The 24,734-nt window shown below is 50.9% G+C and overlaps 4 protein-coding genes and 1 pseudogene across 6 annotated transcripts in view; 2 read left to right on the forward strand and 3 right to left on the reverse strand.

Annotated features, from left to right (window-relative positions):
- RHOA (ras homolog family member A) overlaps nt 1–1,209 on the reverse strand; it is a 50,181-nt gene extending 48,972 nt beyond the window's left edge. For both annotated transcript variants that reach the window (XM_037850763.1, XM_037850760.1), the window contains exon 1: nt 1,018–1,209. The gene's annotated coding sequence lies outside the window, so the exon portion shown is untranslated. The remainder of the gene's footprint in view (nt 1–1,017) is intronic.
- TCTA (T cell leukemia translocation altered) lies at nt 932–4,725 on the forward strand. 2 transcript variants are annotated; one of them, XR_005219068.1, is made up of 4 exons: nt 932–1,846; nt 2,207–2,261; nt 3,395–3,515; nt 4,218–4,725. XR_005219068.1 is itself a non-coding variant. In XM_037850774.1 (3 exons), the coding sequence occupies exons 1-3, from the start codon at nt 1,624–1,626 to the stop codon at nt 3,435–3,437; spliced, it is 321 nt and encodes a 106-aa protein (XP_037706702.1). In that variant the 5' UTR covers nt 932–1,623; the 3' UTR covers nt 3,438–4,725. The 2 variants fall into 2 exon arrangements, 1 of the variants encoding a protein (XP_037706702.1); XM_037850774.1 differs by having other exon boundaries at nt 3,395–4,725.
- Nucleotides 4,726–5,030: 305 nt separating this feature from the next.
- AMT (aminomethyltransferase) lies at nt 5,031–9,916 on the reverse strand. The gene is made up of 9 exons (XM_037850744.1): nt 9,766–9,916; nt 9,496–9,663; nt 8,878–8,958; nt 7,876–8,007; nt 7,356–7,434; nt 6,907–7,052; nt 6,635–6,815; nt 6,079–6,234; nt 5,031–5,976 (listed from the first exon to the last, which is right to left on the reverse strand). The coding sequence occupies exons 1-9, from the start codon at nt 9,892–9,894 to the stop codon at nt 5,798–5,800; spliced, it is 1,251 nt and encodes a 416-aa protein (XP_037706672.1). The 5' UTR covers nt 9,895–9,916; the 3' UTR covers nt 5,031–5,797.
- A 1,550-nt stretch (nt 9,917–11,466) lies between these two features.
- Nucleotides 11,467–14,520, reverse strand: NICN1 (nicolin 1). Its single transcript, XM_037850753.1, has 6 exons — nt 14,275–14,520; nt 13,003–13,188; nt 12,633–12,746; nt 12,148–12,219; nt 11,684–11,788; nt 11,467–11,609 (listed from the first exon to the last, which is right to left on the reverse strand). The coding sequence occupies exons 1-6, from the start codon at nt 14,404–14,406 to the stop codon at nt 11,568–11,570; spliced, it is 651 nt and encodes a 216-aa protein (XP_037706681.1). The 5' UTR covers nt 14,407–14,520; the 3' UTR covers nt 11,467–11,567.
- Nucleotides 14,521–20,626: 6,106 nt separating this feature from the next.
- On the forward strand, nt 20,627–22,099 carry LOC119526845 (annotated as a pseudogene).
- Nucleotides 22,100–24,734: the final 2,635 nt, after the last annotated feature.

The following is a 24,734-nucleotide window of genomic DNA, read 5'->3' on the forward strand; positions in this document are numbered from 1 at the left end:
CACCTGAAAAAACGTTTATTTCAAAAGACTGTCTTAAAGCCAAAAAAACAAACAAAAAAACCAAACAAGTGACTATTAAAGAGGTGAAAATTTTAAATAGGACTATAAAAAACATAAGTGGAATTTTTGACCTTCTTTCCCAACACTGACATTAAAAGGATGTCAATTTTCTACCGTATACTATACATGGTTTATGACTAACCGATTTGAGTGCAAATAATGTTATTTAATGAAGTCGACCGGTAACTGAATCCAATCTGGTATCTAAGAACAGATTTTTGGTGATTTCTAATCAAGGTAGTAAGTAAGACTAAACAAAGTCGCAAATTAATAGTCTATTTTGATGCAACATAGTTTATATCATGAAAAACAGTCTTTTCAACTGTAAGACATCCCCCTCTTCTTTTTTTAACAATATAGTCCTAACCTCTAAGATTAAAACACAATAGTTAACTTACACAACCTCCTAGACTACTACATCAAAAAAAAGAAATTTATCAAAAATCTAACAGTATTTCAAGCAGTATAAAACAGTGATTCATGTTTTAATTTAAACGCAAAAGGCAAAATGGAGTTTGAAAGAGAAACTTTCCCATTTCAACTCCGAAAGCCACGCGCACTTCGCAGCGGCATACCCCACGGCGAGGTCACAGGGCCCGGCCCGAAGTCCCCGCCCTGCCCAGCGCGGCCGCGGCGAGTCCGGACCAGGGAACCCGCACCGCAGTGAGAGAGGAAGCGCCGGGGAGGGCGGGCGAGAGGCGAGAGGGCGGGCGGCTAGGGCTCCACCAGACCCCGCCGGGCGGGGGAAGGGGCGCGGGCGACGGCGGGGCGCGTTTCCGGGGCCTGAACGGGTGTGGCCGCCGCTTCGGAGTGTGGAGACCGGATCGGGGGCCGGGAGCGACCAGCCGCGAGCAGCAGGTGGGACGCGGTCACTGCGGGGCGGCGGTCGGCCGGCCGGAAGGGTGCCGGGCGGGCCCGGGGCGCCGCGGCTCCGGGAGGGGGACCCTCCTGGCTCACCTCAGGCGGCGACTCCAAGTCCGGCCTCTTCGCGTCGAGGACGCCGCTCCGCAAGTCGCGAGTTTGGAGGCACTGGCGGGTATCGGAGGAGACCGCGGCGGACTAACGAGAGAACCGACGGATCACCACGGGCGGCGGGCGGGGAGCGCAAGCCAGCGAGGGCAGGCGGTGGCGGGAGGGCGGGGAGCGACGTGCGCGTCCCCGAGAGTCCAGCGGGCTCGAGCCGGCCTCATTCGCGGCCCCGTGCACACGCGCGCACTCACAGCTCAGCCGCGATTGCTCAGGAGCGCGTCCACGCCCTAACAGCAAAGCGCTTATCCAATCATTGCCACCGCGCGGGGCATCACGGGAGCTCCGGGACTATAAAAGACCTGGTTGCTATTTTATACTCCTCGGGTCACTCATCCGTAAAGCAAGCAGGGTGGGGCTAGGTGCGCGTGCGCGGTTTTAATACTCCTCCCCAAACTGCCAACTCTTCGCGCAAGTGAGGTAGGCCTTCCCGGCCTGGGCGTACGCGTGCGCACTAACGGGCCTGACCCTGGAAGACCAGGCGCCTGCGCGGTGAGGACTACGGTGACAGGCCCTGAGGTGGGGTGCGGGCCGGTCATGGCGGAGCCCTGGTCTGGGCAGTCATTGCAGGCTCTACCGACCACGGTGCTAAGCGCCCTGGGCGCCCTGAGCAACGAGTTCCTGCGGGAGTGGGAGGCGCAGGACATGCGTGTGACCCTCTTCAAGCTCCTGCTGCTGTGGTTGGTGTTAAGTCTCCTGGGCATCCAGCTGGCGTGGGGGTTCTACGGGAGCACGGTGACCGGGCTGTATCACCGCCCAGGTGAGGCTCCCCAACAACCTTCGTGGGCCGGCCGCCCCCACCCCCGAACTGTACCATTGAGCTCCCCAGAATATTCGACTACCACTGATCTCCCAAGAGCCTCATCAGAACTTAACGCGGTATCCTGACCCTTGCCTCCATACCATTTCACACCAGATCCTCACCAATCCACCTATCACATTGTAACCATTTCCCAGAACCCTCACCAAACAATACCACTAACCCTTTAGGACGCCCCCCCCCCGCCCCCCGGGAATCTCTATCAAAAAATACTGCTGGCTCTTAACCTGACCTGAGCTGATAACTGCTTAGATCCCCAATCCCAGCCGGCTGCAGCTCTGGCTGTGTTCCTGCCCCCAGGTCTGGGCAGCCAGAACGGATCCACACCTGATGGCTCCACGCATTTCCCATCGTGGTGAGTATATCTGTCCCCACCCCAACACCATGCTTGACAGGTAGAGGACACTCCTTTGCTGGGAACAGGACTCTCAGGGCAGAAGAGGAGTTCCCGAGCTTAGTGGCATTTGCAGCAAACTCCAAGATCTGTGGCAGAGCTCAGGCTTCAAGTTGGGGTGACATTCAGGTCTGGACAGCCACTGTCAGCATGCTGTCCAGCAATCTGTGGGATCGGTGGTATTATTGTCATCTGACAGATAAGGAAATAATTTCAGAGAGATAAAGTGGCAGTTCTGTTGGATTTCTCTTCACTGCAAGCCCCTCTGCTGGGAAGGCAGGAGCCTCTGTCCTTAGCACACTGACTGTCTTCATCAGGGTCAGTCTCCTTTTCTTATAAAACATGAACTCACTAATCAGGGCATTCATTCACCTAATCTCTGCCCTATCACATGGCACAGGGGCCATGCTTAGCCCAGAGGATAGGGTCCTGTTCACTGGGGGAGCCAGAGATTTTAAAGGGGAGGACAGCAGTGTAGGATCAAGGACTATCAGGGAAGGCTTCTCCCAAGAAAGACACCTAAGCTGAGGGTAAAGGCTGGGGGGTAGCAAAGTGTACCATGCAGAGATAATGGAGTGAATAAGGCCCAAAGGCAAGAACAAGGGTGGCACACTGGAAAAATTGACAAGGCCATGACAATGGAGCTCGAATACAAGGGCATGGAGGGGAGGGACCTGCAGGCCCCTTATCCCAAGGCCCAGGGAACTATTAAAAGTACTGAGCAAGGCCATGGTTTGATCTAATTTGCCTTTAGAACTGTCTGCGTCATGGCTAGTAGATCTAAGAGGGAGGGCAAGAGGCCAGTTAGAAAGACTGCCACTGCCCAAGTTTCCATCTTGGGCAATTGGGGACGATGGCAGCACCATTGTAACGTGGGGTCCCGCGAGAAAGAACAGGTCTACAGGGGAAATATGGTGAGCCCAGTGTGGGCTCTGGGGCCTGTGAGACATTAAAGATCTGGAGCTCAGTGGAGATTGTAGTATAGCCTTACTGAGCCTAACTCAGCCCCCAAGAAGGGGCTGGGGAGAGTCAACCTCGGGGACTATTCTGCTGTCTGTGGAATAACCCCTCTCTTTTCTCTCCATCACTTTCAGGGAAACATCAGCAAATGAACCTCTCAAAACTCACAGAGAATAAGGGAAGGCAGCAGAGGGGTCTCCAGGGGCGCATTCCAACACTGGATTCTGCTACTGCCCAGACTCCAGGATGACAAGGGTATCAAGGTTGGGGGCTGGGAGGACCCCAGTGCTTACAGGGCTGGGCCTCTGCTGTCCGAGGCCTTGCCTTCATCAGCCCCAGGCACTGGGTGAAGTTTGTCTCCACCTCTCTCAAGGGTGGAGAAACTAACACCTGTCTTCTGTCCTGGCTTTCTGCTTTCCCTCTTCCCATTCCCCTGGGGTATAACCCCATACAGATTTGTCTCCCTGAGAGGAAGTTTGAGACTTCCCAGCTCTGGAATTTATAAGGGAAGTCTATTCTTCCTCAAGCCCTGGGTTTCTTGGTATCTCTGATTTTTGCTTTGTTGGCAAGGAATCAGGTACCTGCCTGATTCTGGTCTGGGTCAGACCTTACCCTTTGTGATTTTAACTGACCATTCAGATATAAGGCCTGATGGTAGGGGCAGCTGGCACCATCCACAAATGGAGGCACTAAACATCCACCTTCCTGGCCCATCTGGTGTGAACCAGACAAAGGAAATTGCCATTTCCCAAGTGTACTACTCATCTTCCTCTCAACCCATCTCGGAGGAAGCTGGGTTCTTGAAAGGAGCAGCCCACTGGCCAAGCCCTTGGGGTGGCCTTCCACCTCCACCACTGAATACACATGGGATCCTGGGTTGGCATCCTGCCCTCACTGGGAGGTACTGAGCAGTTAGTGTAGAATGGTCTCATCACTTCCCACCTTGACCTGGAACAGGGGCCTCATCCAAGAACCCACAGGCATAGCTCCCCACCACCAGCACCATCTCAGCATCCAGAAGCCCTCAATGGGAAGTCACAGACCAAGCAGGACTACCATCGCCACAATGGGCCAGGGAAGCTTCCAAAGACATAGGTGGCAAACAGTCACAGAAACACCAGTTCCCGAAAGCAGTATGGCTCTGGACCTGCTTCCTGCTCTGACTTTGGCCACACTGCTGCCTGCCTCTGCTGGGCCACTGGCTACCTCAGTGTCCTGCTGCCTGCTTCTTCTGTCTGATGTCACATTTCCATTTGGTACCCTTTGCCTGAGCTGTCTTTGCAGCAGAGGTGCACTGGAAATAGAGCTACACTAAGCTCATGTACACATACCCACCCCAGAGATATCTTCTGAACAGCAGGATGATGGTCTTGTCAGGTTCACTCACCACCCCCCTACACACAATCAGGCCTCACTTCTCCCCCAGGCTCAACTGAGGATGGAGCTTATTAAACACAGAAGTTCATCATCGTGTTGGTTATTCAGACAGACAAGGGTGTGCATGCACAGGGACAACTGGAGAGGGAACACCCCGAGGAGTTGCCCCTGGGGACCCAGAATGCAATGATTTGCAGAGGTGGGGAGGTGAAGCCAGCTCCCATGAGGAGTGATGGTGGGGTGCCCATTAGGGCAACATCTGTCAGTTCTTAGAGACCAAGCCCTTCTCGAGAAAAAATCCAAGCCTGACATGAAGCCTAGGAAGGTAGGCATTGTGCTGGCACCCCAGGAGCCCTGTGGACAAAGCACAGTGAAGCAAGAAACTACAGCAAGAAGGGAAGAAGGAAGCTCATTTAATTTTTTCAGGAGTCGGTGGCATCCAGTAAGGGGCCCCAGGGGTGAAGATCAGCTCAGGATAAGGCAGGCCTGGGAGACCTGGCCTGGCCTTACAGCAGCCCTGGGGCTCAAGACAACCGGTGAGCCGAGCCTGGCCTGGTTTCCTACCGGGCAGCAGGCTGAGCCAGCTCAGGAATGTGGAAGAGTGAGTCCATGCCCCCTCAGCCTTCCCCAAGTTTATACACAGGCACAGCAGCCCTACTGGGCCAATCCTCTATGAGTCATGAGTCATTCCTGCCAAGGGAGAGGCAGCAGTTTCCATTTGTAGAAAGCAAACTGGAGGAAATGGCCCGAACCCACACTGCCTAAAGTAGTAGGCCTTTTCAGTGTGAGAAACAGTATTGCGAGGTAGGTTAGGCAGACTTAGCCTCCCCACAAAGGTAAGCCTTTGCTTCACAGCCAGAACCTGGCAGAGTGGAAAGGAGAGACACCAGATTCTCACAGCCCTCCAGCAGGCAAGAATGAGGTCATTGGGAACATGGGCTGAGCCAGGATATTGTGTAAGCTGGTCTGTGGCTCAGAAACAGGATCCTGAAGTTGGAGTGACATGGGGGAAGGAAGAGGATAGGTGGTGTGCCCCACTCCCCCAACCAGACAACCAGAGCCAGCCCCTAGTGTGTTCCACCTCAGCTTCCTGACTAGCTACTTGTAGCATGCCCTCCAGGGCAAGGCTCCTGAGGGCTGGGCCCTGCCCTAAGCTATCCTCACTTGACAGTGTAGTAGTTTGTGGGCACGAAGGGCATCTTGGTGACCACAGCTGCCTGCTGCTTCCGCCGCACCTCTACCAGCAGCAGGGTCCCTGGCTTACTATATTCACAGGGCACATAACCCATTGCCACGTTCTTCTTCAGAGAAGGAGAGGGGCAGCCACTGGTCACAGTACCTGGCCAGGCATAAGTCCTGAATTAGTACCACCCTCCCAGCCCAGCAATCCCACCCTCCCGGGGAAGGGACTAGAGCTCCCCAGCTTCCCTGGTCCACCTACCGATCACAGTACCCTCCGTGCTCAGTATGGGGCTGTGTGCCCGCACTGGGGCTCCCTCACAGATCAACCCCACACGTCTCCGCTGTACCCTGCCCTTCAGCTGAGGAACAATGACAGTGGCTCCAGGGAAGTCCATGGCAGCTCGGCGGCGCTTCCCTGGAATGTGACACACCAGAACTAAGCACTGCTCATAGAAGCCCTGGCCACAGGAGGTCCCAGCTACAAAGACCCCCAAATGACATCCACTGAGCATCAAGGCCCCTACACTAGGACTTCCCCAGGACCCATTCCTCTCCTGCATTGTGGTCTGTCAGCCACCCATTTCCTGCCCCCCTGGTCTGGGAGGCCATGCTGCCCACTTCGGCCTGACCAGGATCCTCAGGTTCTAATGGGCAAGGCCACAGTGGCACCTCCAGGGAATAGAAGCTCATGGAAGCCAAATCACTTACTCCAGTCTACACAATCTCAGGAGCAGTGAAGGGCTCTCTGGTCTCTGGTCTCATCAAGGGTCACTTCAAACTTCAGAATCCCAACCTTGAGTGCCAGCCCAGCTTACCCAATGTCCAACTCAGGCTGCCCTCCACAGGTGTAGTGTGTTCGTCAATGTCAGTCCCATAGAGGCAGAGGCCTGCCTCCAGGCGCAGGCTGTCCCGGGCCGCCAGCCCTGCCAGCTTCACCTCTGGATTTTCCAGCAGAGCTGTTGCCAGGCGGACTGCTTCCACTGCTGGCACCGAGATCTGCATGGGACACCACAGAGTAGGTGAGCAGGTGCCCCCCCCTCCCCGAGTCCCTTGCCCTGTACTGCCCTGTGCCTTCTGCTTGACGCACCTCCATACCATCCTCCCCTGTATAGCCACAGCGGGTCACACGGCAGCCAGACACACCAAACACCTCCATCACAGCACTGGTCATGAAGGGCAGCTTCCTCAGGTCATCTGCCACACCGGCCTGCAGCACCTGGGATGCGGTGGGGCCTGGGCCCAGGGAGCCAGTGACCAGGTGTCCAGGTCCCAGTGCCCCTTGAAGCCGGGCCACAGCCCTTACTCAGGGACCAAAACAAACCAAGCTGCTCTTCCATACTTTGTAGGAAGGAGAAGTCACGCTTGCCCCCAGCCCACAGAGCTTTGTGGTGGATTGGGGGAGGGTAGGATACCAAACTTAGAATAATGGCACACAAATACCACATTATCCACACTTTCCTTCTGGCACAGCCTTGTGCTAAGCTGTGGATGAAGCCAGGAGGGCAAAGGTCAGCTCCAACCCTGCCCGGCTCTCACCTTGCAGGGCCAGCAGGGCATTATCCACTATCTCCAGGCCCACATCACTGCCCATGCTCTGAAGCTCCCTGACTTTGTCCTGGAAGAAGAGACAGAAACACCACATCAGCCTCTAGGACCACTTACTGCACACCCACCATAAACAACTACAGACTCCTATATTACAGTCGAGGAGGCTAGGCCTCAGAGAGGTTGCAGGACTTTCCTAAGGTCACACAGCTACTAAATGGTGGGAATGACCAAGCCCAGGTCTGCCAGCTCTCATGCTGGGCTTCAGACCTCCACCCTCACCAAAGGATGCTCACTCAGAAGCTGGGGTCAGTTTCACACACACACACACACAAACACACATCACTGCACTGCAGAAAAGGGGAGGACCTGCTCTGAGTCTCACAGGTGTTCATTCACTCAAAGAGCCATTTTCTGAGTCCTTTGTGCATGCCAAGCCTGTCCTGGGCACTAAAGATGCCAATCTATGAACAAGGAAGACAGGGTGCCTAGGGTACAGAGGGGGCTGTACCTGCATGAGGGCCAAGTCCTTGTCCCGGCAGCCAGCATTGGATACCACGTACAGGTGCCCCTCAGAGGTGTTGGTCACAATCAAGTCATCTAGGATACCTCCAGCCTCATTGGTGAACAATGACAGTGTCCCCTGGCACCAAAGTGGATCATCTTTGCCTCCAGGTCCAAGAGGCCAAGGTCAAGGGTGAGCCAGACACATCCCTGGGCCCACACAGCCACCACAAATTTACCAATATGCAAGATGCAAGGCAGGGTCAGCATGGGCCCCTGCCCAAGATGAGGGTCTTTGATCTTCATGCACCAAGAAAGTGTTCACCCTCTCCTCACCTTGGGAGACCTCCCCATCTGGTATGGCCTCTGTATCACTCCCCCCTCAGTACCAAGCACCTCATCTCAAATTTAATGCATGACACCTAGGATCCATTGCTTCATCCCAGCCAGACCTGGAGAATGCTTAACATCCAGATCAGAAGCTTTAAAGTCCATCTTGACCATCCTACACATTCCCACGGCACTCTATAGCAATACCCAAAAAAATACTGTGAAGCTGGCCTTGGCTTCCCCAATGGATGGACAATAAGCCTGTGGCTCAGAAGTCACATTAATGACCTGGAGATCTTGTTAAAATACAGGTTCTGATTCAGCAGGTCTAGGACAGGATCTGAAACTGTAGTTCCAACAAGCTTCCATGTGGTGATGAGGCTCTCAGTTTAGGAACCACACTTTGAGTAGCTAGGAGTTAGGTGGCATGGAAGGTCACAGAGATGCACATAAAGCCGGGTTTCTGGCCTCCCAACCTGACATTGCCTGTGATGGGCCTCTGTCTGCAGATGGCTGGGTATGTGGACATGACTCAGGGACTGCGTGCCCCAAGACCCTGAACTCTGAGAAGCTGTGTCTGATCCATCCCTGTGCCCCAAGCCCATGGAAGGGACTCAGCCCTTGTTTGGTGGCTCATGGCTGATAACACTCATTGAGCAGAAAAAGAAGAGAGACCCACCTGGTTTGACTTCAGCTCTGCAATGTCTCCAACCACTAGACTCTCCATCAGCTTCACCCGGTCACTACCAAATATGTTGGTCTGAGGAAGAGATCAAAAGCTTCAGGCTACTGCAAGAACTGAAGTCCTAGGCAGAATTCACTAGCCAAGGAGGCAGCCTCCCTGGCATTCACAGTGCCATCCAACCCAGCTGAAGTGCCTGACCATGTTTTGGTTCTGCGGGTGGCAGAGGTCCCACCTTCTGATTTCCCCACATTCACCAGCAAGGGATGTGGTCCACTGGTGGAGGGAAGGGGAAGTCAGGGAATTCAAAATGTCCCAACACCTTCCTGAATACCCCCTTTTCCAAGCCAATATTCAAGATAGTGGATTCTAGCCCAGGATGTTAAGGCCTGCTACTAAGTGAAAGCAGACTGAAGAGATTAGTGAGGAGACTCTCAGGTGCCCTCTGAGTGAATTTCCCTGGGGCAGCAGTCAGTCCCATGACACCCCTGAGACCTCAGGCTCTTCTGGGAGGCCTGCCCTTGGGACCCAGCTCCCAGCAAACAGACAAGGGCCACGCCACCACAGACAGGGAGGAAGGCCTGGCCAGGCAGCTGGCGCCCTCCCCTGGCTCACCTGCAGCATGTGGGACACATCAAAGAGTGAGCAGTGCCGACGTGTATACAGGTGCGATTCAGTGTGACTGTCCCGGTACTGCACAGGCAGGCTCCAGCCAGCGAACGCCACCATCTTCCCTCTGTGGTCCAGGTGGAAGTCATAGAGTGGCGTCCTGCAGAGTGAGTCCTGCGGGCGACTGCGTTCAGTGCCATTAGGGCCCCAGTCCCTGGCTCCCACCCTCCCCCACCCTCCAAGGTAACCGCCTCGCCCCAGTACCTTCTATCCCACCTGTGCACAGCTGAATGGCCGACCCAGAACAGAGCAGGGCGCCCACAGGCGCGAGCCCAGTCGGGCCACCATACTCCCTGCCTGCCGCATCGTCGCCTGCAACCAGTGCAGCCGGCACACTAAGGCCATCACTGCTGGGCACGCCGGGAGATGTAGTCCGACCCCTGCCTGAACAGATCTCTCTCCGTACGGGATTCCAGAAAACGAGATGGGAAGCCCTCGGGACAAGGCGGGCTTTTGAGCAGATTGCTGTGACTCCGACCACAGGAAAACAGCCCTGGGCTCCTCCAGCCCGCTGATAGGGCAGGTCAGGCTGCCCAGAGGCAGAGCTAAGGGGGCTAGACCTTCCCCTGCAGACCGCCCTGCCTCCAAGGGGTCAAAGTTCTGCAAAGGGCTGAAGGGCCTGAATCACACAGTAAGGTCAACTGGGGGGTGGAGGGGTGGAAAGACCACTGGAAGTTTCAGCCAGTATGGCAGGCAAAGCTTTGCAGTAACCTGGCCTCAGATGAGGGTCCCAGCTCTCCCACTGGGTAGACACAGGTAGCCAGAACAGTCAGGTATTCCATAAGTATTTATTGATCTTGCTGCACACTGGGCCCTCTGTTGGGCATTGGGGACACAGCCATAAATGAAGCACAGTTTCTGCCACCTCAGCCCCCACTCCCACCCCCCAACACACACACACTGAGGGCCACTGCTCCCCAAGCCCAAGACCATGGTCATCACACTCAGCAAAAACTGACTGGGGCTAAGTTAATGACCCTGTAGGCAAAGGTGTCACCTGCAAGAACTCCAAAAAGTGGCTGAACTTTCCCCAGAAAGCTGGAGGTTTCCACATGTGCCCAAGTTTCCAGGTCCAACACACTGCCTCAAAGTAGCCCCCAAGGGCAAAGCCAGGAAGAACCAGAAGTAAACAGGATTTTCATACAACCTGATAAAGGAAGAGCAGCCTACCTCATTTAGCAGCAGGCCTGAGGTGGTGGAGGATCTCAGCCTCTTAAGCAGCACGAAGAACCCTCACCTGGGCCCACCCCTACCAAGGTTTATCCCTGGTCACGCAGAGCAGGACCCTTGAAAGAGGGCAGCTGGGAGAACGGAAAAAGATGTGCTTTGGGATACTTCAGATAGTGGACAGATCCCAGGTCTTATATTTAGGCCCCAGATTTGCCAGAAGGGCCTACCTGGGCCTAATAGATAGGCACGTTTGGATACACATCCAGATGCCAGCCCAGGAACTGAGGAGCTTAGGCTGCCCACACTCCCCTTTTCTGCTCCCCAAGCAGGCAACAGAAGGCTCTAGACAATATATTTCTTTTTGTGGGGGTAACACAAAGGGAAAGAAGGCCACCAGCTGTCTCAGAAGGAAGAAATGGGGCTCCTATTTCTCCTTCAAGCTTCCAAGCAAAAAGGATGCCATGGTAGCAGCAGTCTTCCTGGGCTAGATGGAGCACTTTCTAGTCATCACCCCTGCACTCAGGGTGAGGGAGCAGGCAAAGACAGGACTATGTGTGCGTGCTGGTGGGCACAACAGATGACACGTGGGGTTTCTTAGTAAGTAGAATTGGAGTGTTTTGAGAGTAGGAAAAGGAGAAAGAGTTGAGCTGCAGCCAGACAAGGACAGCACACCCCTGCTGGAGCTCATGCTGAAGTGACACAGTGAGCCCGAGAATCTGGAATCTGTGAACGTGGCCCAGACAGAAAAGGCATGCAGGCAGCACTCAGAATGCACAAGGAACACACTTCAGCCTGAACCAGGCCTGCGTGGGCATGGAAAGGCCAAAGTCTTGGCTAGGAGCCACAGCTCAGGTGTAGGAGAGCAAGTTCAGGTCATAACAGCCATCCACCTGCAACACAAAAGGTCATCAGGTCTGAACTGCTCAGGTCAATGCAAGCCAAGTAGAGGGAAGAGATCACTCACGTCAAAACGGCCGATCCGCGTGGAGGTTTGACTGGCCCGGATCATCTCTGTCAGCGCCCACATCTGCTGCACCTCGGAGGATACCCTGCCAGGGTCTGGGAGACCCTGCTCCAGAAGGAGGGGTCAGTGGCCATGGGTCTCTCCCCAGCAGTAAGAGAGTTTAAAATGGGCTATGGGCCCCAGAGAGTCTAAAATGGGCTATGGGCACCCCAAGCAGGGACCAGTAAAATTCCCAAATAATTTGTGACATATGAGTTTGGGACCTGGTGTGCAGTACGCAGCCCAGCCCAATATCATAATGCTTCAAATCCCATGGTCCAAGAGGGAACACCCAGGACAATGGCACAGAGTGAGATGAGGGCCCTTGGTCCAGTTCTGGATTCTTGCAGAAAGGAGGCCACCTGGGCCTGTGCTGGACACCACAGCTATTCATTCACATGGTTTTTATCCAGGGTGGGGCTTACCTCAAGGAGGGGGGCAGGCTGCTCAGAGGGTACTGGATTGGAGAGCCACTTGGGGAAGGCCATGGAGGGGCTCTGCAAGGTAAAGGCATACTGCCCTGAGGTAGGCTGAGCAGGAGAGCCCTGGGAGCAGACAACAAAGTCCTGGGAGCAGGTAGATGGGGGGCCCTGAGTAAGACCCAAGAGGGCAGTTTGGTAATGGAAGTTCTCCTGCTATGCGGAAGGAAGCCAGGGGAACTATAATCAGCCACAGCAATTGAAGCCTCTCCCAGTACTGGCTATGGAAGCTGGTGGGTGACACCAAGCAAAGGTGTCAGGGGATACAGGGACATGGCCTCACCCCTCATCATGAGCTTTCATCCCCATCCAGCTAACTTCTTCAAAGGCATCCTAAATCTCACCATCCTCATTCATCTCCACCAGCTCTCCCACTCACTGGGAACCTCCTGGGGAAAGTACTACCCAACAGCTCTGAGCTAGTCACCTACCTTTGGTCCCTGCTGGTAGATCTGCAGCTCTTCCACTGTAAAAGACAGCCACAGGGGCGATGGCTGCCGCAGAATCAGGCGAAGTTCCAATACTCTGGCCATGTCGCACAGCATCTGACATACATACATAAGGACCCAGCAAAGCCCCAACTCACTGTCCAGAAGCCTCCCAACCAGCAGTGAGCCAAGATGCTGCCTCCCCAGGCCTTTGGGAAGAAAAGAACAGTAGTCTCCTCCAAGGCATTCATCAGAGAGCAATAGCCCAGGCCAGCTTTGCCCCTCCTTTTCCCTCCTGGTGTACTGGCCCAAGTTCCAGGTCCCCTATATTCCCTCGTTTGGGCTGCCCTGACCATGCCGAGGCCCAGCTGACCTGGTGTTTGAACAGTGATACATACTCCTGGGCCCCCTCCTCACTGTGTGGGTCAGGCATCAGGCAATAGTCCCGCAGGCAGGTCACCCACTTGGCTGGTGTGTGCATCGTGGTGTTTGTGGTGTGCTGGCGCACACGGATGCTCAAAAAGGCTGTGTAGTAGTTCTTAAACATGATCTCCTGTAACTAGAGCACACACAACCCGTCGCAACAAATCAGATTCAGAACCAGGGTCCAAGAGGCTCAGAGATGTCATCTCTCCCTTCGCTTAGCAATGTACTCATCTATGAAACTATCAAAAGCATCTATCTACTGAGGCCTTTCCTAGAGGAACTCACAGTCTAATGAGAGAGTAATGCAAACTAATCAAAATGACAGATCCTGCCCATACCCAAGATGCTGCTGAAGTTGAGAGTTCTAACTTTGGAGGAGGCAGAAAATGTACCTGATGAGGCCTGATACAGGAAGAGTTCACCAAGTGGACCAGAAAAGGTAGGGAATAGAAAAATAACAAATACAAAAGAGCTCCAGAAGGTGAAAGACCCTGGCACACCCCTAGAACAGCAAGTGATTCAGCCTGGCTACAGCAGTGGTTCTTATCCCTGACACCCATCAGAAATACTAGAAAAAAAAATTTTTAATACAGGTTTCTAGGCTGCAAGATCTCCAGGGTTGAGCCCTTTAGTGAAGCTTCCCAGCTAATAGTAAAGAACAGCTGGGGGGAGAACCACAGAACACAGCACAAAGTACAAAGTACAAAGCCCCAGAGGCAGCAGGGTGCACACACAGACTGGCCCTGAATGCCAGGCCATTAGAAGGTAAACTTTGTCCTTTGTGTTGAGATCACTCACGGCCCAGTTATTCTGCCTGCTGATGTTGAAGTGCAATTGGGAATTGGATGCCAGACAGTGAGAGGATCCTGGTGAGGGATGAGTTGAGGCAGGTTAAGGGTTAACTCATTCCAGGGACCAGGGACAAAATGATCTCTCATTTCCATTTGGTTCACACCTATATTTCCAGCATCTAGCTTACTTACAGTAAGCTGTCCTGGACATGGCAGAGGGACGTTGAGGAGGACAAGACAGGAAGATGCAGTCCAGTAAATACTATATTAACTGAGGGAACACACAGATGAATGGTTAACTGAGTCGCAGGGAAAGGGGGCAGTGCAGAGGCTTTCTGTAAAAAATTAAATGCCCGGGACGTGCCAGACTTCGCAGGTCTGCCCCGCCCCGAGGCCCTGGTCGTGACCACCAGACCCGGGTTGCTCACCTCGAAGGGCGCGGCGCTGGGAAAGGTGACATCGATAACCACCACACCAGGCCGGCCGTGGTTGGTCCGCACATCACCCACCTGCAGGGCCACAGTACCTTTCACATGGCAGGGAACTGATACGCGAGACATTGCGCCAGCGGCTGCGATCCAGCGCAGCCGCGGCCCCGGACCTCGACCACCGGTCCTCCTCGAGCTCCGTGGCCGAGCCGCGAGAACTACAACTCCCGGGAGGCCGTGCGTACCAGACAGCCCAGCCAATCAGCGGTGCTCAGGGCGGGCCGCGATCCGGAAGCGCCTGCGGAAGTTCTCCTTCAGCCAATTACCTCTCGAGCCTTCGACAACCGACTGCGGACCGCGCCCTGCCACTGCCGAGATTTTATACCTCGCTCCTGCGCTGTGTAAAGGTCCTGCTCTTGTCCGGGCATCTGCTCGGTTCCCGCCTCGGTTCTGGGAGGTCGTCAGTTAAAGCATGTAAAGCGACGAGCGGAGATGAGCGTAGTGCCTGGCCAATATTAATTGTAAAAAATAAGTGTTAACTTTTTTGTTTTCAATGGGAAACATGTGAACAGTTACTACATAAAAGAAGATAAGCACAAGAAAAGATGCTTAACATGTTTATTCATCAGGGAAATACAAGTTAGAACCCCTATACGCACCCTGAATTGACTAAAATTAGACTGGTGAAGATGTGAAATCCCAGGTCTCCTCATACACTGACGATTTACAGACATTTTTGAAAAACAGTCTGGCCATTTCTTAAAAAGCTAAATTTATACTTATAATAAGATCAAGTCATTGCACTCCTAAGTATTTGTCCAAGAAAAAATGAAAGCATATGTCCCCCCAAAGACTTTATTCATAATAGCCAAAAACGGGAAACAACTCAAATGTGCAACAGATGAACAGAATAATACTATGGAATATTACCCAGAATTAAAAGGAACAAACTGCTGGTTCACACAGCAACACATATGGCTCTCAAATGCATTGTTAAGCAAAAGAATCCACACCCAAAAGAATACATGTATGATTCCTCTTACATGAAATTCTAGAAAAAGCAAAAATAATCTATAGAAGTAAGAATCAAAACATTGCCTGTGGCCAGGGGTGAGGGGAGAAGTTGGACCGGAAAGACACACAAGGGAACATTTTGGGTTGAGGGAAATGTTCTATATCTTGATTGTGATGGTGTTTATATCATCTAGACATTTGTCAAAACTCATTAAACTGAGTAAGATTTGTGCATTTTATTGTATCTAAATCATACCTCAATAAATGTGATTTAAAAAAAATTTTTAAAGATCGTATTTATCATTACCACCATCCTTCAGAGTACTTGTGAAAACAATGCTTCAGAGATTGTCAGTTGAACCCATTTTATAGATGACAAAGCTGAGGCCAGAAGTGGACTAGTGATTCCCTAAGGCAAGAAAGCAGTGTGGGATAGAGCTAGAACCAGGGTCTTTCTTGGACTCCCACCACTCAGGCCAGAACTCTCTGGGCAGTGGTCAGCTCCTGGTGACCTGCACCTCCTCTGGGCTGAGAGTCTCCAGAGACGCAGGCCCAGCCCAGCCTGTGGAGCTCTCAAAGTGAGTGGCCAGGAATTTTGCTCCAGCTAGGCAGCTTTTTCAGTCTAGGCCTGCACACCATGCAAAAATTTAAAAATACCAAAAAAAGAAAAAAAAGTAATGGAGTAATTGAAGAACAACACAAATACAAGACATACAGAAAACAAATAGCTAAATGGAAGAAGTAAATCCTTCCTTCTCAGTTATTACCTTAAGTGTCAATGAATTAAACTCCCCTATAAAAGACAGAGATCAGCAAATTGGATGAAAATGCATAATCTGTCTATATGCTGTCTTCAAGAGACTCATTTTTAGGTACAAAGACACAAAAAGATTGAAAGTAAAAGGGTGGAAAAAGATATTCCCTGCAAAGAATAATCAAAAGAGAGCTGGAGTGGCTATAACATCATCAGACAAAAAAATTTAAACTAAAAAACAAATTGCAAGAGACAAAGAAGAATATTATATATTGATAAAAGATTCAATCCAAGAAGAAGATACAATGATTATAAACATATGTGCACCTCACAACAGGGCCCCAAAATATATGAAGCAAAAGTTTAAAGAATTGAAGGGAGAAATAAATAGTTCTACAATAATAGTTGGAGACTTCAACACTTTCAATAATTAACAGAACATCTAAACAGAAGATCAGTAGGGAAATACAGAACGTGAATGTGATGGTTAGGGTAACGTGTCAGCTTGGCCAGGTGATGGTGCCAACTTTTCTGGTCAAGCAAGCACTGGCCTAACCATTACTGCAAGGACATTTCATGGCTTGTTAATAAACCAGAAGGCTGGTTTATTAAATTGTCAGCCAATTAATTGCATCTGTGGCTGATTAAATCTGTGGTCAACTATGGGAATGTCTTCCACAATGAGAGAATCCAATCAATTGGATTTAATCCAATCAGTTGAAGACTTTAAGGGAAAAGAGAGAACTTTGTTCTGACCAATACAGAGAACATCATTAACCAAATACACCAAACAGACACATACAGAACACTTCACTCAACAACAGCAGAAGACACATTCTTCTCAAGTGCACATGGAACATTTCCAGGATACATCATATATTATATAATAGACTACAAACACACACACACACACACACACACACACACACATGTATACACATATATACACATTTATATATTAGGCCACAAACAAAATCTTAATAAACTGAAAAATACTGAAATCATACAGTCTCTTGTTAGACAAGATGAAATGAAACTAGAAATATATAAAAGATAGAAAACTGCAAAATTCACGAATATGTTGATATGAAACCACAGACCCTTAACCAATGGATTAAAGAAGAAATCACAAGAGGATTTAGAAAATATTTTATATAAGTAAATATAGAAGCAAAACATACCAAAACTTATGGAATGCAGGAAAAGCTGCATTTATAGCTGCATTTATAGCTGCCTATGCTAAAAAAGAAGAAAGATCTTAAGTCAGTAACCTAACCTTTCACTTTAAAGAGCTAGAAAAAGAAGAGCAAACATAAACCAAAAACAAACAGAAGGAAATAATAAAGAGTAGAGGTAAACGAAATAGAGAATAGAAAAGCAGAATCAACAAACTGATAGTTGATTGCTTAAAAAGATCAACAAAATTGACAAACCTATAGCTACACACACACAAAAAAAGTGTAGATGAAAATAATTAAAATAAGAAATGAAAGTAGGGACAGTAATACCAATTACACAGAAATAAAAAGGATTATAAGACAATACTATGAACAGAACCTAAGATGGCGGCTAGGTGAGGCAAGGTAAAAAAACACCTCTGTGAAAAATACTAGATAAAAACCAGAAAGTGACCCAGAATACCACTTCCAGTGATGCACCAGCTGGACAAGGTCTGCTAAAACCACAGGGACTGTGCACTTGGTGAACCCAGGAGTCTGCATTCTGAAACGAGTGAGTAAGCTGGCTGAAAGTCCCGCGGCCATGCTGTGGTGTGGGGAAACTGTGGGTTGGTGTTTGGAGATGGAACAGTTCTTTTAAAAAAAAAACAAAAAAAAAACCCGGGAGCGGCTGCAGATATGGCAGTAAGAACCACGCAGTGAAGCACTGCAGGAGCAGGCTGTAGCCAACACCTTGGTGTCTGGCATGGAGGATAGCCCTCCCCACACCTGCTGCTGATTGTCCCAGGGCCAGAGGGACAGAGGGGAGAGCCAAAAGGAGAAAGAAACTGCACCCCTTGCAGCCGGCTTCCCACGGCACCCTGCACACGCCACAATATCGGCCGTGGATAGTGGCCTTGGGTGCAACCACAGCTAGTTGTCCCAGAGCTGGGAAGGCGGAGCTGTGCAAAACAGGGGGGTTGAGATGCCCCATTCAGCCATTTTTGCATCAGGCTGGGAGCGCCCCTGCATGGCCCAGCAGCCTGGGGCTTCCCTTGAGTGAAGGCGCACACTTGTGACGTAGCACAGCCTTCCCTCAGCAGAGGTCCTGGAAGATCACAGCTATCAAGCAAAGCAAATGCCAAGAGGCCAAAAACAACAGAAAATCTTAAAGCATTTGATAAAACCAGACAATATGGAGAACCCAATCCCAGACACCCAAATCAAACGATCAGAGGAGACACAGTACTTGGAGCAATTAATCAAAGGACTACAGTCAAAGAATGCGAGCATGGCACAGGATATAAAGGACATGAAGAAGACCCTAGAAGAGCATAAAGAAGAAATTGCAAGAGTAAATTAAAAAAAAAAATAGAAGATGTTATAGAAATAAAAGAAACTGTTGGCCAAATTAAAAAGACTCTGGATACTCATAATACAAGATTAGAGGAAGCTGAACAACAACTCAGCGTCCTAGAAGACCACAGAACAGAAAATGAAAGAACAAAAGAAAGAATGGAGAAAAAAATCAAAAAAATCAAAATGGATCTCAGGAATACGATAGATAAAATAGAACGTCCAAATTTAAGACTCATTGGTGTCCCAGAAGGGGTAGAGTAAAGGTCTAGAAAGAGTATTCAAAGAAATTGTTGGGGAAAACTTCCCCAACCTTCTACACAATATAAATACACAAAGTATAAATGCCCAGCGAACTCCAAATAGAATAAATCCAAATAAACCCACTCCAGGACATATTCTGATCAGACTCTCAAATACTGAAGAGAAGGAGCAAGTTCTGAAAGCAGCAAGAGAAAAGCAATTCACCACATACAAAGGAAACAACATGAGACTAAGTTGTGACTACTCAGTCGCCACTATGGAGGCGAGAAGGCAGTGGCATGATGTATTTAAAACTCTGAGAGAGAAAAATTTCCAACCAAGAATACTTTATCCAGCAAAATTCTCCTTCAAATTTGAGGGAGACCTTAAATTCTTCACAGACAAACAAATGCTGAGAGATTTTGCCAATAAAAGACTTGCCCTACTTCAGATACTAAAGAAGCCCTACCAACAGAGAAACAAAGAAAGGAGAGAGAGAGATAGAGAATTTTAACAGACATATATAGAACCTTACATCCCAAATCACCAGGACACACATTTTTCTCTAGTGATCATGGATCTTTCTCCAGAATAGCCTCAATAAATTAAAAAAAAAAATTGAGTATATTCAAAGCACATTCTCTGACCACAATGGAATACAAATAGAAGTCAATAATTTTTGATTTGTAACTCCACTATTTACTTCCTACAGGATATAAAATACATAAACTCTAATGACAAATCAGTGGTTTTGATTTCAATGTAAAATATGTAATTTTTGACAAGAACTATATAAAGACAGGGGAATGGAGGAGTATAGGAACATAGTTTACGGGTCCTATTGAAGTTAAGTTGGTATCAAAGAAAACCAAGATTGTTATGGATTTAAGAGGTTAAATTTAAGCCCCACAGTAAACACAAAGAAATTATCAGAGAATATGACCATAGAGATGAAAAGTAGAGTATGGGTTATGAGAAGTGGGGGAAGGGGCAATGGGGAGTTAAGAAATGAGTATAGAGTTGCTGTTTGAGGTGAAGGGAAATTTCTAGTAATGGATGGTGGGAAGGTGATAGCATTACAACATTCTAAATGTGATTAATCCCACTAACGGAATGCTAGGGAGGGGGTGAAATGGGAAGATTCAGGCTGTATATATGTTTCCACAATCGGAAAAAAAAAAAAAAAAAAAAAGACAGTCTAAATAGATGACAATTGAATGCCAAGGATGACCCTGGATGGGATCTGAGGATGGAGGACAGGAGGCTCAAAGGGACACAGTTGGGACATAAGGAAAAAAAAAAAAGGGAAATATAGAATGTAAGCTTTGTATCAATGTTGAATTTCTTGAACTTCTTAGCTGCGCTTAATGGGATTGCGTAAAAGAATGTTCTTGTTCATGGGAATTGTATATGTGAATTATAGTGTTTGTTCAAGGATGTGTGCAGCTTGCTCTCATATGTTCAGAAGACAGAGTAATAGATGATGGATGATAGGGAGGAAGGAGGGGAAAGAAAGAAATGGCGGTGTGACAGCATGTTAAAGTTGATGGATCGGGGTATCGGAGGAGGGGGGTCAGGGTATGCTGTGTATGGGGTTTGTATTGTTTTTGCAACTGTTCCTATAACTTTGAATTTATTTCAAAATAAAATTAAAAAAAAAAAAAAGAGAGAGAGAGAATACTATGAAAGACTAATCCAGACAGCCAGGCCAGCAACTGGTACCTCAGTGTCCCAGCCTTGCAGCCCCAACCTCTTCTGGGTTCAACCTCCCTGGGGAAGCAGCCTCTCTGGGGTCCCAGCCCCTCTGGATACCTGCCATCTGGCAGACATGCAGGCACTCCCACCGCTACTGCTGCTGGGCCTGAGGCTGCAGATCTGCCTCCGAGTCATCCCAGTTGAGGAGGACCGAGCCTTCTGGAACCAACAGGCAGCTGCTGCTATGAACACAATCAAGAGGCTGCAGCCCATCCAGATGGCCACCAAGAACCTCATCTTCTTCCTGGGGAAGGCATGTGGGTGCCCACAGTGACAGCCACTCAGAACCTGAAGGGCAGCTAAATGACAAGCTGGGACCTGAGACATCTCTGATCATGGACTTCCCATACCTGGTTTGTCCAAAACCTGCAACATAGACAGGCAGGTGCCAGAGAGCACAGGAATGGCCGCAGCCTACCTGTGCAGGACCAGGACCATTGGCCTGAGTGCAGCCACCTGTGTGAGCCAGTGCAAAACTCATGACAGCAAGGTTGCCTCTGTGATGAGCAGGGCCAAGAAAGCTGGGAAGCCCATAGGACTGAGACCACTACGCTGGTGCAGTTAGCCTCTCCAGCCAGTCGTATACACACGTGGCAAGCTGTGAATGATACTCAGATGCTGACATGTCTGCCACTGCAACAAATGACAGCTGCCAGGACATAGGCATGCAACTCGTTTCCAACATGGACACTGACATGATCCTGGGTGGGGGCTGCAAGTACATGTTTCCCAAGGGGACTTCCAACACTGAGTACATGAGTGATGACAGGCAGAGTGGAAGGAGGCTGGACAGGTAGAACCTGGTGCAAGAGTGGCTGGTGAAGAATCTGGGTGCACAGTACATCATGCACTCTTTGAGCTGGGACCCGCCAAATATGCACTGAGACGTCACCCAAGACCCCTCCCTGATGGAGATGACAGAGGCGGCTCTGAGCCTGCTGAGCAGCAACACCCCACCCCCACCCCACTCCCCCACCCCATCCATGCTTCTGCTGTTGGTGGAGGCACTGGCTGAAGCCATCATGTTCGACTCCACCATTGAGAAGGCGGGCTAGCTCACCAGCGAGAAGGACATGCTGACCCTAGTCACAGTGGAGGCTCACCCACGTCTTCTCCTTGGGTGGCCACACGGTCAGGAAGAGCTCTATCTTCCTGCCAGCGCCCAGCAACGAGTCCAACCTCAAGGCCTACACCTCCATCCTCTACGGCAACAGCCCGGGCTTTCGCTCCGGCAGCCTTTCCGATGTCAATGAGAACCAGAGCAAGGACCTCGCGTACTGGAGGCAGGCGGCCGTGCGCCTGTCGTTCGAGATCCACAGCGGCGAGGACTTGGCCTTGTTCGCGCGCGGCCGGCAGTCGCACCTAGTGCACGGCGTGCAGAAGCAGACCGTTGTGGTGCACGCCTTGGCCTTCGCCGCCTTCCTCGAACGAACCCTATGAGGCTTGCGACCTGGCCGCGCCGCCCACTGCTCCTGCCCTCCGTCACTGGCTGCTTTTGGCAGGGACGCTGCTGCTGTTGCTGCTGGCGGCCTCCGCCCCGCGCTGAACGTCCCCACCCACCCTGGGGTCCCGGGACCCCATCGCTGGGTCTCTTACTCTCACGCCCGGGGTCCCCACAGACCCTCACCTCAAGCCGCCTCCTCCCGGGCAGGCGGTCCCCGGACTCCCCGCCCCCTAACCAAGGCAGCCCCTGCAGCCCAGACACGGAGGCGACTCCGACCCCCACTCTCCCGCCTCCTAGCCACCCCTACCCAGGATCAGGTGGGCACTATCCCAGAGTCGCCGCTTTCCAGCTGCCACCTGCCCAGACCCCGGCCTACACCTTTCTTGGCTTCCAACAGGTGCTGTTGCCACCACCCCTGCAACCATGGGCAGGGAAAAAGGCTGCTGGTGTTGTGATCCCTAGGGCATGCTTGGACACAAAGTCCACAGCTACCCCTTTGTGGCCCTCAGAGAGGGTCCAGCAGCTATGTTACACACTTGCCCAAAGTCACTCAGTTTCTCTGATGCTCAGAGCCGGCAGGGAGTAGGACCGAGGGCTGGTTCTGGAGGGTGTGGGGTGCATTGGACAGTGCTCTCCACAGACTCAGGCTCAGCCTCCCTCCCATCTCTGACAGCATTTGGCCCCTTCTACTGCCCTCCCGGACAAAAGATGCCCTTCCCTGGAAGGGATGTAGGTGAGGAGATGCCTACATACTGCCCTCCCTCCTGGCAGCCCCAGCCCTCGCAGTCCAGCCTTTGTGCAGGCCTCCCATCAGCAAACGCAGGCCATAGGCTCTCCAGGCTGAGAGTGGAGGTCACTACTATCAGGTGGCTGGGGCAGAGCAGGCGACAGCAGCCTCAACCCCAACCATGTGATGTCCTCATCCTCTTGCATCTCTTTAAGAGCCACACCAATCGTACCTGGCCAGCTCCCCTTCTTTCCCGCTTCCCCCTCTCCTCTCTTCCACTTTAATCAGGTGAGGCCACCACCCCCTTTCACAGCCTCTGTGTCCCATCACAGCACCCCTGACCTGGTGGCCACTTCCTGGCTGCCTTGCCCATCCAGGGTCACAGTGGCCTGATGAGCTGAGCAGAGACCTGCTTGCTCCTGGGCTGGTCTGGACGCCTAGGCTCTGAAGCTACCCCTTGTCCCTGGCTGGTTAAGCTAAGGTTGGGGGTGCAAGGGTGCCTCTGCAGCCTGCCCCCCCTGTCACTCAGGTAGCCAAGTCCCCAATGCCTGCCCAGACTGGGATATCCAAGAGCAGCCCCTGGTCCCCCTGCCAAAGGCAATCTAGGTACTGGGCATAGATCCATGAACAAAGCAGATTCCCTCCTCTCCTGGGAGAGACAAAACAACAAACTGTCATATAATGTAATGGCAGGTATTGATAAGTTCTAGGAAGAAAAATCAGCTGGGTGTGTATGTGTATGTGAGAAGGGGGGGCCACCTGAGAACAGTTGAGCAGAGACATAAACAAGATGGGAGTTCCTATTGTACATGTGATTGGGGGAAGAGCGCTTAGGCAGAAGGCAGAGTAGTGCAAAGGCCCTGAGGCAGCAACGACCATATGCTGTTTGACCGGTGGCTGGATCAGGGTGAGCGTGTAGGAGGAGCAGATCAGGTGAGGAGTTTGGACCTATCCAGAATGTGTGTGGTTGGAAGGCTTTGACATGATCTAACTTTTGGAAAATATCACTATGGCTGCTGTGGAGAGAAGGATCTATTTTGGGGGTATGGTGGGGTGTTGGTTGGAAGCATGGAAGGAAGACTGGAAGCTGAGAGATCAAGAGAGGAGGTTCAGACTCTAAACATTTCTGACTTTGTCTCCATCCATCCAGAGCCCTCTCCCCAATATATCTATATGTACTGAATATCTAACATGCTGTAGGGACCCTCAGGGCCCAGGCCCCCTCCCCTCCACAGTGAAAGTGAGTTATTTCACATAGCCACCTACTTGACCAGGATAGATGTTAAAAGTCATCAGAACTCCCCAAGCGGGGAAAGAATGTACAAATGGTATCACAAACAAAGCATTAAAACTCCCCTCCTCTAGTCAGCATTGATAACAAATCTCCACACTTCTGTGTCACAAGACTCTGCTGAAACTCTGTTCTCACACCTTATGGAATGTCTTTGTCCTAATCCTTATAAACCACTCCCTGGCACCCCCTGGGGGGCACTAACTTCCATCTTTCTTCAGCCAGCCACCAAGAAGAATCATCTCCTGTCAGTAAGTCCTATTAAACTCATGTCTAACTCTGCCTAGTGGTGTGTTCTTTGGTCTTGGGGCTAACCTGGATTGGAACAAATGGCAAGCCAGCCAGGAGACCAAAGGGCCATCAACTGTAGTGGTCATGATTCCTGAGAAGGGAGAATCTCTGGGGGGATTCCCAAATTGGCCAGTATCTTCCACATGAGGAAGGGTGGCTGCCCTCCTAGATGAATGGGGACCACTGCAAGAGTTTGGAGACACCCTGAAAACTCAGTCAGTGTTGCTAACTGTTTTGCAACAGATAACAGGACAACTAAATTTAAGTAAGAAGAAAAGGGACAGCCAAATAGTGGCAGCCATGACATGGCCCCTGTTAGAAGCCTTGCAGATGGATGCCAAGGCAGAACAAGCAGCAAAAGCTACTGCACACGATTTAGAAGAAAAAGTGAAACTAAAACAAGATATTTGCCTTGTCCAGGCAGAAAT

Source organism: Choloepus didactylus, chromosome 1 (genome assembly GCF_015220235.1).
Source record: "Choloepus didactylus isolate mChoDid1 chromosome 1, mChoDid1.pri, whole genome shotgun sequence".
In the NCBI taxonomy this organism is placed as follows: domain Eukaryota; kingdom Metazoa; phylum Chordata; class Mammalia; order Pilosa; family Megalonychidae; genus Choloepus; species Choloepus didactylus.

What these genes read in the sequence shown, in the direction of transcription:
- TCTA (XM_037850774.1), top strand. Translation starts at nt 1,624, where the DNA reads ATGGCGGAGCCCTGGTCTGGGCAGTCATTGCAGGCTCTACCGACCACG. An exon ending in CGGGCTGTATCACCGCCCAG is followed by an intron (nt 1,847 to 2,206) that starts GTGAGGCTCCCC and finishes TCCTGCCCCCAG; the next exon opens with GTCTGGGCAGCCAGAACGGA. An exon ending in TCCACGCATTTCCCATCGTG is followed by an intron (nt 2,262 to 3,394) that starts GTGAGTATATCT and finishes CATCACTTTCAG; the next exon opens with GGAAACATCAGCAAATGAAC.
- AMT (XM_037850744.1), bottom strand. Translation starts at nt 9,894, where the DNA reads ATGGCCTTAGTGTGCCGGCTGCACTGGTTGCAGGCGACGATGCGGCAG. An exon ending in ATGTGTCCCACATGCTGCAG is followed by an intron (nt 8,959 to 9,495) that starts GTGAGCCAGGGG and finishes TCTCTTCCTCAG; the next exon opens with ACCAACATATTTGGTAGTGA. An exon ending in CAGCCTGAGTTGGACATTGG is followed by an intron (nt 6,235 to 6,634) that starts GTAAGCTGGGCT and finishes GTCACATTCCAG; the next exon opens with GGAAGCGCCGCCGAGCTGCC.
- NICN1 (XM_037850753.1), bottom strand. Translation starts at nt 14,406, where the DNA reads ATGTCTCGCGTATCAGTTCCCTGCCATGTGAAAGGTACTGTGGCCCTG. An exon ending in CCAGCGCCGCGCCCTTCGAG is followed by an intron (nt 13,189 to 14,274) that starts GTGAGCAACCCG and finishes TGTGTGCTCTAG; the next exon opens with TTACAGGAGATCATGTTTAA. An exon ending in AGCCTGCCCCCCTCCTTGAG is followed by an intron (nt 11,789 to 12,147) that starts GTAAGCCCCACC and finishes CTTCTGGAGCAG; the next exon opens with GGTCTCCCAGACCCTGGCAG.